The following is a 13,330-nucleotide window of genomic DNA, read 5'->3' as shown; positions in this document are numbered from 1 at the left end:
TACAGAAATAGGGCTTTCCAAAATAGATAACTGGTTAAGAGAAAACTTATTATCATTAAACGTAAGTAAAACTAACTACATTTTCTTAACTAAATACAATAGCGCCCAACCTCAAACAGATCTAGAAATAAAAATACATAACTGTAGCACCAGAGTAAACTGTACATGTAAAACTATAAATAAAGTTCATCACACTAAATATCTAGGAGTGGTAGTTGATCAAAGAATCAAATTGGAACTTTTTTACAAAAAAATAATATCTTAACGGAATGTCAACATGGCTTCCAGAAAAATAAAAGCACCAACACCTTATTATCAAATTTTACAGACGAAATTAATGCACATTTGGAAAATAAAAAAATTATTGTAGCTATTTTTTATGATTTTAAGAAGGCTTTTGATACCTTAAATACTGAGACCCTCTTAAATGGAATGGAGGAGTGCGGCCTGGGGCAGCCGTTGAACCCTTGGTTCAGCGACTGTCTCACGGCGCGCTCTTACCGTGTGAAAGTCGGCGACGCATTTAGTGAGGAGAAACAAGTAAACTGCGGCGTCCCCCAGGGTTCTGGGTGTGGGCCAGTGTGCTACCTGATGTATGTAAATAGCCTCTGTGAAGTATTACGTCACTGCTCGGCCCACATGTTTGCTGATGACCTTTGTACTCTCAGCGCTAGTACCGACCTCTCGGAGATGTGTCGCCGGGTTCAAGAGGATGTGGATGCGGTAGTTAAATGGTCACATGATAACGGCATCATATTAAACGCTGACAAAACAAAGATGATAATTATTCACTCCCCGTATTTAAGTTCTATTGATAATCCACCTCCTCTTTTTGCGCACGGCTTTGATTGCTTTCATAACAACAAAATTAACTGTACGTGTAAACCTATCGAAAAAGTTAATTGTGTAAATTATCTAGGAGTAAAAATAGATACGTCTTTTTCTTGGGATTCCCATATAGAATTTTTGTGTAGAAAACTAAGAATTTTATTAGAAAAGTTTTACCATTTACGTACTAAAGTCTCATTGCCCATACTAAAATGTTTATATTTTGCACTTGTGGATTCCATAATAGGTTACGCTCTTGACTGCTATGGGTTAACATTTAAAACATACATTGATAAAGTAGAATCATTACAAATAAGATTTTTAAAATTACTAGTAAATAAAAAGACAAGGAATCAATGTAAAGGAGATTATTATAAACTATTCAAAATATGTAAAATTTTACCGGCTAGCCTGAAACATAGATTCCTTGTACTTGTAAATAACCATGGTAAGCAGGATCGTTTTACTAGTTTGGTGCATCATATAACTGACACAAGGTCAATGTCCAAAGGTAAATTTGAAATACCCATGGTGCAAAATTATTATGGAGATAGAACGTTGAAGAAGCGGATTCCATACTTGCTCAATAGTTTACCCGAGGACATAAGACGTGAGACTTCATTGGATAAATTTAGAGGTTTATTAAAAAACCATTTGTTAAATATGCTGTAACCTATAAGTAAATTAAGTGTATTAGTATTAGTTGTAGTAGCAGTGTTAGTAATTTAGTGATTTAGAAGTTATGTTTATTTAAGGCGAGTCACCTGCAGTCAAACTGCGTAAGCAGTTTTGTGGGGCATGGTTTGATTTAAGGTGTAACTTTTTTGTGAATAAATATATTTAAAAATAAAAAAAAATAAAAATAAAAGAATGTCATGGCATGAGCACCTAGAACAAGTCATAAGTAGGATTCGAAAGCTTATTTGGACATTTAAAACTCTAAGGCACATCGCTGACAAACATCTACTAATACAGATATACACATCGCTGGCTCAGTCAATTTTAGTGTACTGTATCCCAGTTTGGGGGGGTGCTACAAAGATGAAGTTCCTGGAACTGGAGAGGGCACAAAGAATTTTACTAAAAGTAATGATGTTTAAGCCTTATAGATTTTCCACCTCTGATCTTTATGCCTCTTGTGGTGTCTTATCGGTCAGGCAACTGTACATTTTTTGCACTACCTTAAGATTGCACAAGTCTCTTAAATATGATGGTCGCAAACTGAGCAAAAGACGCAAATATACTGTTGCTCCTGTTGAGAGATCTAAATCAGTTTTTGCTATGAGACAATTTCAATGCCAAGCTGCTAAACTTTATAATAAATTAAATAAAATATTAAATATATACACATTGAATAAACATGAATGTAAAACGTCGCTACTTAACATCCTAGAAACATTTAGCTATGAAGACACTGAAGCCTTTGTAGGTAATCATGAATCATAATACACTAGTATATAGTCAACTTCTACAATCAGTCATGAAAATTCATTCTCATAAACACACAAACACACACACACACATACACATACACACATATATCATTATTCACATTTTAACCTTAGATTATGTTTAGTAAATTGTAAAATTGTAATACTTAGCTTAGCTATACGTGTTAAATTAAATTATAATTAGTTAGTACACCTATGTAATGGAAGAGCGGGTTCTCCTAACACAAGTGCTTATGCGCTTAAAAGGAGGTCCCAATCACTTATCAGCTATTGTAAAATCTTTGAGATAACGAATAAAGATTTAATTTAATTTAATTTAACATTCATCGATTTCGTCAGACAACCTTAAATATATAACCTCCTTCTTCAGTTGTTTTTATAAGTCGAGACAGAACATTTATTTATTTAACCCACGGTCTGTTACTTTGATCGTAACGCTATATATATATAACGCACCATCAAAATGGCATGTTAAATTTTCAGTACTTTGATTAGCTGAAATTAAAAATTACAAAAACAAAATATATTTTTTTTAAATATAAATTCAAATTTTATAGGTAAAGACCTTATATATAAAATCTATATCATTTCTCGATATATATCTCTGTATCATTCATTAACTGTCCAACCCAAAAATAATATTTAAATTAAACTAGGAGCTTACTGGTTCAATCGAACAAACTCTTCACATTTAATAATCTTTAAATAATATTGGTATTATAAAATATACTTAATCAAATAATAATAATCTATTGACGGGAATTTAATGGCTCAACGAATATTGAATTTACGGTACGTATTGGAGCCAACTTCTGAATACTAAATCTGCTAAATTCGTAACACAGTAATTATTCGAAGGCTTTGATTAATTTTGAGACACAATGTTGCTTTGTTTGTATCAAAGCATCATTATAAAGTTACGCTTTCTTAATTTATTTGTACATTTTAGCGTACGCGTGTAGCATTAATATTTATTAAAAGAATATTAAATTGTCTTGGAGCTTCACTTGTTCTAAAAGCTTACGGTCCAATTATATATGTCACCGTAAAATTGTAAACACCGTTAGATTGTAATATATCTCGCGAGATTGTAAACTGTCGAAAGATTGTGAACCTCAACGAACTGCTTACAATTTAAGGTATTATTATTCGGTAGTTATATGAAATTGTTGGGAAGTAAAATTAATCTGTAATTGACCAAAGAAGTTTGAATGATAACTAAGTTAGTGTAGTACAATCTACCGAATAATAATACGTTAAATTGTCAGCAGTACGCTGAGGTTCACAATCTTTCGACAGTTTATAATCTCGCGAGATAGATTACAATCTAACGGTGTTTACAATTTTACGTTAACATATACATTAGCCTGCGTAAATAAAAATAATAATAGCATTTGATTTCAGATTTTACACCTAAACACATCTTCTTTCCTATCGTCTCATTCTTTTTAGGCACCTGAGTCCCCTTTTTTTAGGAAAGGCCTCTAAATCCCACCATTCCTGTCTGCACACTCTTCCATGTACCACCTGCTATTTCCTTAATTGGGTCTATCCACCTTCTAAATTGTCTTCCTCTTTCGTTTATTTTTCCTTGGGCACCAGTTTAGTACTTACATGCTTAACTTTTCTGTTCCTCTTGCTATGTGCACGCACACTTAAGTTCATGTTTTTTATAACAACATCTGCTGCCTTAGTTGTTCTTAATGATATATTATTTACTTTATCTATTATTTTCTTCCCTATCATACATTGTTCCATCGATCTTTAACACACCTGTAGCTTTGTATGCTGCACTTTAGTGGGCAAGTTTCAGATCCATATGTAAATAAAAATAAGGGAATAATTTCGCGAGACGCGTAACCCACCATTTGTGAAGTAGTTTATTGTAATTAATATAATGTATCATGTTTTTTTTTTTAATTTTAGAGATAGAAAAAGTCCCTGGACACAATGGCAGGAGAGTAGAGTATTATTAATTTAAAAAAATAATAGTAATATTTACAAAATGACGAGAGTAATAATTTTAATTTTAATTTTACTAACATAGTTATAAGTATTACTTTGCTAACAATATATGGATTTTTTAATGGTCTGAATTAAATGATTTTTTATTTTTTCTATTTTAATAAGGGCTAAATATTCCGTAGCCTTTGAGACATATTTTATAAAATAAATTTTACCCCCATAGTAGAACAACAAGTACACTATTATTGCAGCACCACAAAATTAACAGTACCACACAAGATTCATAAAGTTGTATATGTTAACGTAAAATTGTAAACACCGTTAGATTGTATCTATCTCGCGAGATTATAAACTGTCGAAAGATTGTGAACCTCAACGAACTGCTTACAATTTAAGGTATTATTATTCGGTAGTTATATGAAATTGTTGGGAAGTAAAATTAATCTGTAATTGACTAAAGAAGTTTGAATGATAACTAAGTTAGTGTAGTACAATCTACCGAATAATAATACGTAAAATTGTCAGCAGTACGCTGAGGTTCCCAATCTTTCGACAGTTTATAATCTCGCGAGATAGATTACAATCTAACGGTGTTTACAATTTTACGTTAACATATACATTAGCCTGCGTAAATAAAAATAATAATAGCATTTGATTTCAGATTTTACCTCTAAACACATCTTCATTCCTATCGTCTCATTCTTTTTAGGCATCTGATTCCCCTTTTTTTAGGAAAGGCCTCTAAATTCCAACATTCCTGTCTGCACACTCTTCCATGTACCACCTGCTATTTCCTTAATTGGGTCTATCCATCTTCTAAATTGTCTTCCTCTTTCGTTTATTTTTCCTTGGGCACCAGTTTAGTTCTTACATTCTCCACTTTTCTGTTTCTCTTCCTATGTGCACGCACACTTAAGTTTATGTTTTTTATTACAACATCTGCCTTAGTTGTTCTTCTTGATGATATATTATTTACTTTATGTATTCTTTTATTCCCTATCATACATTGTTCCATCTATCTTTGGCACACCTGGAGTTTTGTATGCTGCACTTTAGTGGGCAAGTTTCAGATCCATATGTTAGTAAAAATAATATTTACAAAATGACGAGAGGAATAATTGCTAAATATTCCGTACCCTTTGAGGCTTATTTCATAAGATACATATTACCCCCATAGTAGAACAACAAGTACACCATTATTGCAGCACCACAAAATTAACAGTACCACACAAGATTCATAAAGTTAAATTGCTTTCATCACACTCCACGCTTAATCACGAAGGTCAAAATTCGTGTTTATTTGGCAACATCTCATGGGACAATTTCAAACTTTGAGTCTTTCTGAGTTTATTTAATTTGGCGATTTGAGTTGCTTCTTTGAGCAATCAACATCGACCCTAATTTCCTGTAACTCCCTTCAGGCTTATTTATTATTAAAAAGGATATACATCAGTAAGGAGTTACCTCAGAAGTCGTTTCAGAAACCTTGCTGTGTTAATTATTTGCTATTATTATTATTTTCTTTATTCCTTCATAAAATTACGTGTTGACAGTGTATTCGCGGATGTTGACGGACCCATGCGGCTTCTTCAATACAGTCCTACTAGTCTAGTCGACAAGTTGAAAATGGAACAAAATAGAGATACTGCTCTTAAAATTATGTGCGATAGCTCATTCGAACCGGAATGACGCCTAGAAAAATGTGCTAAAAGCGTGTATTAGCACATAAAAAATTGCAAAAGTTATAGACAATTAAAGATGAAAAAAAAATGGCATTTAGTTTTTTGCCAATATTTAATAAACTATTAATATTTAAGAAATTTCAAATAAAGATTCTGAAAGAAGAGAAAATTTCCAATAAAAAACTCCTAACTCTCGGAACTCTATCTCCATTATTTATAACTTTAATTTAACGCTGAAAATAGGTCTGCGGGTGACATTTTTAGGATTCGCGCGTGGCGTCAAAAGCGACTACGGCACATTAATTAATTTATTTAAGGTATTGAATATTTTTTTTTAAATTTGAAAAAATTATGGTGTGTTCTGAACACTATAATTAATTTATTCCCGTTGAAAATTTTACTTAAAGTTAATTTTTCAACAAGTTAAATAATTGTTAACTAACGAAATTTTCTCGAACGACCGTCTTAATTGTAAGTGAAAAAAAATGTTTAAATAATGGTCGTAAAAATATTTCGCTTCGTAGAGCCTTTCTTACATACATACTTAACAAGATCGTGCCATAAAAGTTAAAAAAATATTTATACTTTGTTTATAACAATTTTTTTACTTAAACAAAAACTTAAAAATCCATGTAATGATGTTAAAAAAAATTTTTTTTTTTCTAAATCATCATATAATCGTTTTTTTATTAATACAAGATATTTATTGATTTGCAAAAAAAAAAATACCCGCCATTTGTTGATAAATTTTTTTTAAACAAATTGATTAAATCAATATTTTTAAAAAAAATTTTAACACAACTTTATTACATTAAAAATTTTATGATTTTTTTTTTAATTTTAAATAAAAGTAATATTCATGATAATCAAAAAATTTACAAAAAAAAATTTCTATACTTTGTTATATATGGTTGTTTTTGTTAATTTTAGAAGTTTTTGAAAAATAAATAAACAAAAGTTGAATATTTGTTTATAACATATTGGTAAGTTAATAAACAATAGAATTGTTGATTAAAAAAAAATTTTTTTCTGTTACTTTATAGAAGACTGTCAATTATGATTTTTAGGAAAAAAAAATTTCTTAACTAATTATTTAAACAATAGAAAATTAAAAAAAACGATTATAAACAATTAAAAATTGTTATTTAGGAAAATTTTTTTTTTTAAAAATCATAAAATTTTTAATGTAATAAAGTTATGTTAAAATTTTTAAAAAAAATATGTATTTATTCAATTTGTTAAAAAAAAATTTATCAACAAATGGCGGGTATTTTTTTTTTGCAAATCAATAAATATCTTGTATTAATAAAAAAACGATTATATGATGATTTAGAAAAAAAAAATTTTTTTAACATCATTACATGGATTTTTAAGTTTTTGTTTAAGTAAAAAAAATGTTATAAACAAAGTATAAATATTTTTTTAATTTTTATGGCACGATCTTGTTAAGTATGTATGTAAGAAAGGCTCTACGAAGCGAAATATTTTTACGACCATTATTTAAACATTTTTTTTCACTTACAATTAAGACGGTCGTTCGAGAAAATTTCGTTTGTTAACAATTATTTAACTTGTTGAAAAATTAACTTTAAGTAAAATTTTCAACGGGAATAAATTAATTATAGTGTTCAGAACACACCATAATTTTTTCAAATTTGAAAAAAAATATTCAATACCTTAAATAAATTAATTAATGTGCCGTAGTCGCTTTTGACGCCACGCGCGAATCCTAAAAATGTCACCCGCAGACCTATTTTCAGCGTTAAATTAAAGTTATAAATAATGGAGATAGAGTTCCGAGAGTTAAGAGTTTTTTATTGGAAATTTTCTCTTCTTTCAGAATCTTTATTTGAAATTTCTTAAATATTAATAGTTTATTAAATATTGGCAAAAAACTAAATGCCATTTTTTTTTCATCTTTAATTGTCTATAACTTTTGCAATTTTTTATGTGCTAATACACGCTTTTAGCACATTTTTCTAGGCGTTATTTCGGTTCCAATGAGCTATTGCACATAATTTTAAGAGCAGTATCTCTATTTTGTTCCATTTTCAACTTGTCGACTAGACTATACCATTCCTTTCTCTTTTCACGCACTTTCATGATATTCACTATGCATGCTCGACGGTTATGGGAAGTTTTCACTTGTCCCTTCTCTAGCACCTCCTGGATTTGGTCAATCATCCGTTCTACATGGCCAAAAGACCTAAGCATTCCCCTTCGTATCCTTTTCATTACGTCCTCTTTAAACAGTTAATTTATAAAGGAAGTTCTGTGCCTCCCAAACAGAAGTAATTATAATATTCGTTAAATAAATTAAGTTTTTCATGGCGGCACTATTATGTCTTTTGGGAAATTAAGTTAAAATTAAACGAGTTAAAATCTTTATCTAAAGTTCATCTACCTGTCACTATTATATATAGTATATTGTATTTCATACGATTCATTAGTCTATAACTAAAAGCACAAACAATATTTTAATAAAATCGAACTCGTTCGGCTGTTACAGACACTTATTGAATGCTATTGAAATTACTTCAAGCGAAAATTGGAACCGAATCTTATTCAATAGACGTCTAATATTTCAATCCATTTACTTTCTTTAATATAGGAGATAGGGAAAATGACTCAGTGAACGAGTTCCTTTCTTTATTTGACTTATCTATCGCCTTATAAACACTAAGCCCTTACGCCCTTTAAACTAAACTCATTTGGTAGTAAAAATACAAATTGCTTTAGTTGCAGTGTAATAAAAGTATTAAACAGATTCAAAACACATATCAAAAATACATTAATGTGAAAAGGTTAATACACAGTTAATGACTGCCTAGAAGTTAAAAACGCTTGGCAATTGTTCTTATTATATCCTTATAATTTGTTTTGTTATCTTTGAAGTATTTTGAACATGTGTGTAATGGTGAATGTGGTAAATCATAGAACAGATTTTTTTTTACTTATGTAACTTTAATGACGTTGAGGGTAAAACTTGCTGAGTTTATTGCCCGTTCTTCTTAAGGCCGATTTACATTATCTTAGTGTTTAGGAGAGTGCTTTAGGATAGTACTTTAGTTGAAACATGTAAACGCTACTTGCTTTAGTAAACGCTACGCTAAAGAACTTGCCTTTCAAGTTGTACTAAAGTACTCTCCAAAACACTAAGATAATGTAAATCGGCCTTTTGAACAAGGCCTCCTGGTAGTTTTGCGAACGGATGGCGTAGTCATGCTCTTTCGCGAATTTTGTAAACGTTTTTGACATTCATAAGCATGCCCTAAGACGATCTAAATTGAATAAACGTATTTTGATAATGTTTTACCCGTATCGCAAATAAATCGTAAATAAATGTGACAGAATATTGCTTTCTAATTCATACGTTTATAAACAAAACCGTAATTTCACATATCACTAACGAACAATCAAGATAAACAAACACAAATATACTATTTACAATATCAATATATAATGATAATAATTATTAAAAATGGATAAAAAGATAACGAAAAAATTTGGTCACTGTATAAATAAATCAAAGCACAATTGATCTTTGTACACTTTTATAAATAGTTAAATAATGTAAAGATTAAAAGCCACTTTGTTGGTGGAAGCTTGAAAGTTATAGTTAAACCGTTGTTATCTCCATCCGTTAACTTTGCATACTTTGAGCAATCTCCGCTTAAACCGCTGACTCGGCCAAACTCATAAACGAGGATTTTGCTTACTTGCACAAAATCACGTCCATTGTCATGCGCCTTGTGCTGTTATGAATTTTGTGCTGAATTTTGCTTTTCAAGCGCTGTAATTGTTATAAATTCTTTTAATTTCACAAAACAGTAGACTTTGAAATGACCCATTTCTATTATCTGTATAAAATATGACCGGATGAATCAGATCAATGTTTAAATATTATTTATGAACTTAAATATAAAATTATTTAAGGAATTATAAACTTAAGAAGGAACGGTTTTACCGAGATCATGCATTCAAAAGGCCGACGGTAGCGGATCGGTTTGTTTGGGTATAGCTGCTGTTCAGTTTAAATAACACTTAAGAACAACACAAAATTGGAGAATAAATTATTTGTCTTCTTGTCAATGTGATCTTAGCTTATAGCTTAATAGCTTATTTCCAGACAGCTTAGGTATCCCCACTTAATTTGCCCCCTAAGATATTAAAAACATATATTTTAAAGGCGCATTAATTGCGCAATTTATGGGCGCAAAATTTTCAGTTATAAAAAAACAAATGAAGTCTGGGTTTTCTTCAGATTTACAAACATGGGTAAATACTACTTCAGCTTAAGTAATCCCTGGTACGGTCCTCTCAAACCGTTCACGGTAAATTAACGTTCCGTAAAGGATTTGTACTCATCTATTGTAAGGATGTTGACAGAGGACAATTTGATTGAGTGAAACCAGCTTAGCCCTAAGATTTGTCTATGTATTTAAGTCGAATGTCGTAAATGAGTAGTATCAAAATTCTAGGAGTCGTATAATTAAAAATATTTTTGAAGGGAATTTTTTTGTAACCGCATGAGGGTAAATTTTTTTCGGATGAAACGAAATAATAATAATATTAGGTTCACGAAGATAAATAGCGTTTTTATCGAAGGGAGAGAGCGATTGAGAGTGAGAAGGGTGAATTACCTTATAGTAATTCTATTTTAAAATTAAAATGTCGTAAAGGGAATTTATGAAATATTAGTATTTTTTATTTTATGCAAAATAATTTATGAAATCTCAAATGACGAATTGTAAATTAAAATGCCACGTGTTTTTACTATAGAAATAAATTTAAAAAATATATTTTTTAATTTGTATTAATTTTTTACACACGCACGTTTTTTTGATATGATGCCAGATGGTCTCATCGAAAAATTGTTTTGAGGCTTTCCGACGAAAAAAAAAGCTGTTACTCCGGAATCGCACCCAACGCTTCCTTTTACCTATGAAAGCTAAGCTACTCCACCATGGATGAGGCTGGGGGATATTTTTTATATTGAATACATTAGTCTGTAGTAAAAATCGATATATTTATCCTTTAATATTTTTAAATATCGTTAACTTTAAATTTAAGAAATTACATTATCACAAATGCGTAGAAGCTTATTTTTTTATCCTTATAATTGTATAAGGGATAAAAAAATTGACTTCATCATGGAATCAATAATATTCATCAAAGGCTAACATATAGATTTGAACGTGAATTCTAAATTAATCTGTGAATAACCCTTAATGACTCCATGAAATCTATCATTATTTGTTGTACTATCAATTTGTCAATGAAGCAATCATTGACAATTATTCCGTAACTAATCTTAAAAATCATTGAAATTTATTCATGATTGCATTTAAATAGACTAGAAAAGTAAGGCTTAAAGACTACTTTTGTCTATCTATATGACCTAATTATACAGCTTACTTATTTATTAAAACTTCGTTACATATGAAAATATGTAACATAAATTATTAAGGATGCAACGGCGGTCTTATCGCTAACAAGCGATCTCTTCAAGGCAACCCTATTCTATCTGCATACTAGCTGACCCGGCAAACGTTGTTTTGCCATGTATTTCTAGGAAACATTTTTTTAGTTCAACAAAAATAACTATCCACTATACTAAAAAATAAACAATATGTTTTTGGAGTGGACACTCCTTACTTAGGGGTTTTAAAAGATAGATAGAAGGTCAGCTAGTATCAGTATAGATATTATATCTTTGAAATATTGTAATTTTTAAAGTGAGTTAGAGTTTCAGACTATCGGGCACAATTCGTCAATAAAGCGAGCCAAATTAAATCAGTAAAAAATTTAGGGACAAAGTTTGTAGTTGTTGTGAAGCCCAGAACTTTTCGGATGTTTACTTAAGAAGGGTTCCCAATTCAATAAAGATTGGCGAAGTCCAGTAATGTAATTCAGGCCACTTTGTGCCTCAAACGGGATGAAAGCTTTTTAATAATAGATGTGCGTTTCAGTTTTCACTTTTTTGTCAATTGAAAGGGATAAGTGCCAGCTTATTAAAGTATGAATCCCGCTTGTTTTATAATCAGCCTTGCGATTCTGTAAACAATAAACTATAAGCTCCCTCCTTATCAGAATGCCAAATCGTAAAATGACTGCTTCACGACTGATTTGAGTTCGAAAAGTGAGTTACAGAATCGCAATGCTGGCCTTCATCAAGCAATGTTTTTCATATTCAGTCAAACCTGGATAAGCGAGAGTTCAAGGGAGCACAATCTCATTCTCGCTTATAGAAGTTTCTCACTAACCCGAGTTTCTCGCTAAGTAAAGTAAATTAAAAAAATCATATAATCATATAGGTAACATAATGTACACTTATGACTCGTCAGTAAATAAATACATATTAATGCTTCTAATTTTACATTTACTGCCAGTTCTCAAATCAAGGGCGTAGAACGGAAGAGAAGAACTAGCAATAAACTCTCCGCCACTCTTTTTAATCGCCATTTTTTTTACACAACGTTTGTAAGGAGCTGCAACCATTACACCATGTTCCACATGACAAGCAGGAGCCATGGTGAAATAGGAGCACGCACTTACATTCTCGTGGGAACAACACGCAAACACATAGTCGAAATGCGTTCTCTCTTCGCGGCGTTTCTCTCTTTTACACACTAAGATAATGTAAATCTGCCTGATTTACATTATCTTAGTGTTTAGGAGAGTGCTTTAGGATAGTACTTTAGTTGAAACATGTAAACGCTACTTGCTTTAGTAAACGCTACGCTAAAGAACTTGCCTTTCAAGTTGTACTAAAGCACTCTCCTAAACACTAAGATAATGTAAATCGGCCTTTAGAGATACGCAGCAATAACAAGTCACAGCAAGTACGAATGTAGTAAATATGTAATATGATAAAATTATGTGCAAAATGTGCACAACATATATTATATTTATATATTTTATTTTTATTTAGAACGTTTTTACACTTAAAAAATCCGTCATTTTCGTTTGGGTTTCTGTTTTTGTATTTTGAATGTTTTTCTCTAACTCATAAATTTTGTCGCATATTGCTTGATCAAGCTCGACTGTCGCTTATAGAGGTATGTATAGATAACTAGTAGTCTCACTTACGGAGGTCCATGAGGGAAAAACGACTCTCTCTTACAGAGGTTTCTGTTTCTCGCTAATAGAGGTTTTGGGTGCTTAAAAGGGTGTTTTTGGGTGCTTAGGCTAGATCGTAATATCAAATGGTGTCTTTGTGCAGAGACAATATATTTAAAAAAAGAGGTCATCGTTTGTTTATGATTAAAAGTTTCGTATTATTTAATTCGAAGAATAAACATAATAGGGTTGTGTCTGGAAGAGATCGCTTGTTAGGGATAAGGATTATAGAGGATAACGCTTATCAAATGCCATTCCATAGAAAGATATTCGAACGCATAT

At 30.8% G+C, this 13,330-nt stretch overlaps 1 protein-coding gene across 1 annotated transcript; it reads left to right on the top strand.

Annotated features, from left to right (window-relative positions):
- The first annotated feature begins 232 nt into the window (after positions 1 to 232).
- Positions 233 to 1,672, top strand: LOC125057938. Its single transcript, XM_047661897.1, has one exon. It carries the CDS (start codon positions 433 to 435, stop codon positions 1,498 to 1,500), a length of 1,068 nt encoding a protein of 355 aa, XP_047517853.1. The 5' UTR covers positions 233 to 432; the 3' UTR covers positions 1,501 to 1,672.
- The last annotated feature ends 11,658 nt before the right edge of the window (positions 1,673 to 13,330 follow it).

Source organism: Pieris napi, chromosome 17 (genome assembly GCF_905475465.1).
Source record: "Pieris napi chromosome 17, ilPieNapi1.2, whole genome shotgun sequence".
In the NCBI taxonomy this organism is placed as follows: Eukaryota; Metazoa; Arthropoda; class Insecta; order Lepidoptera; family Pieridae; genus Pieris; species Pieris napi.
This window is presented reverse-complemented; position numbering and strand designations above follow the sequence as displayed.

What these genes read in the sequence shown, in the direction of transcription:
- LOC125057938 (XM_047661897.1), top strand. Translation starts at nt 433, where the DNA reads ATGGAGGAGTGCGGCCTGGGGCAGCCGTTGAACCCTTGGTTCAGCGAC.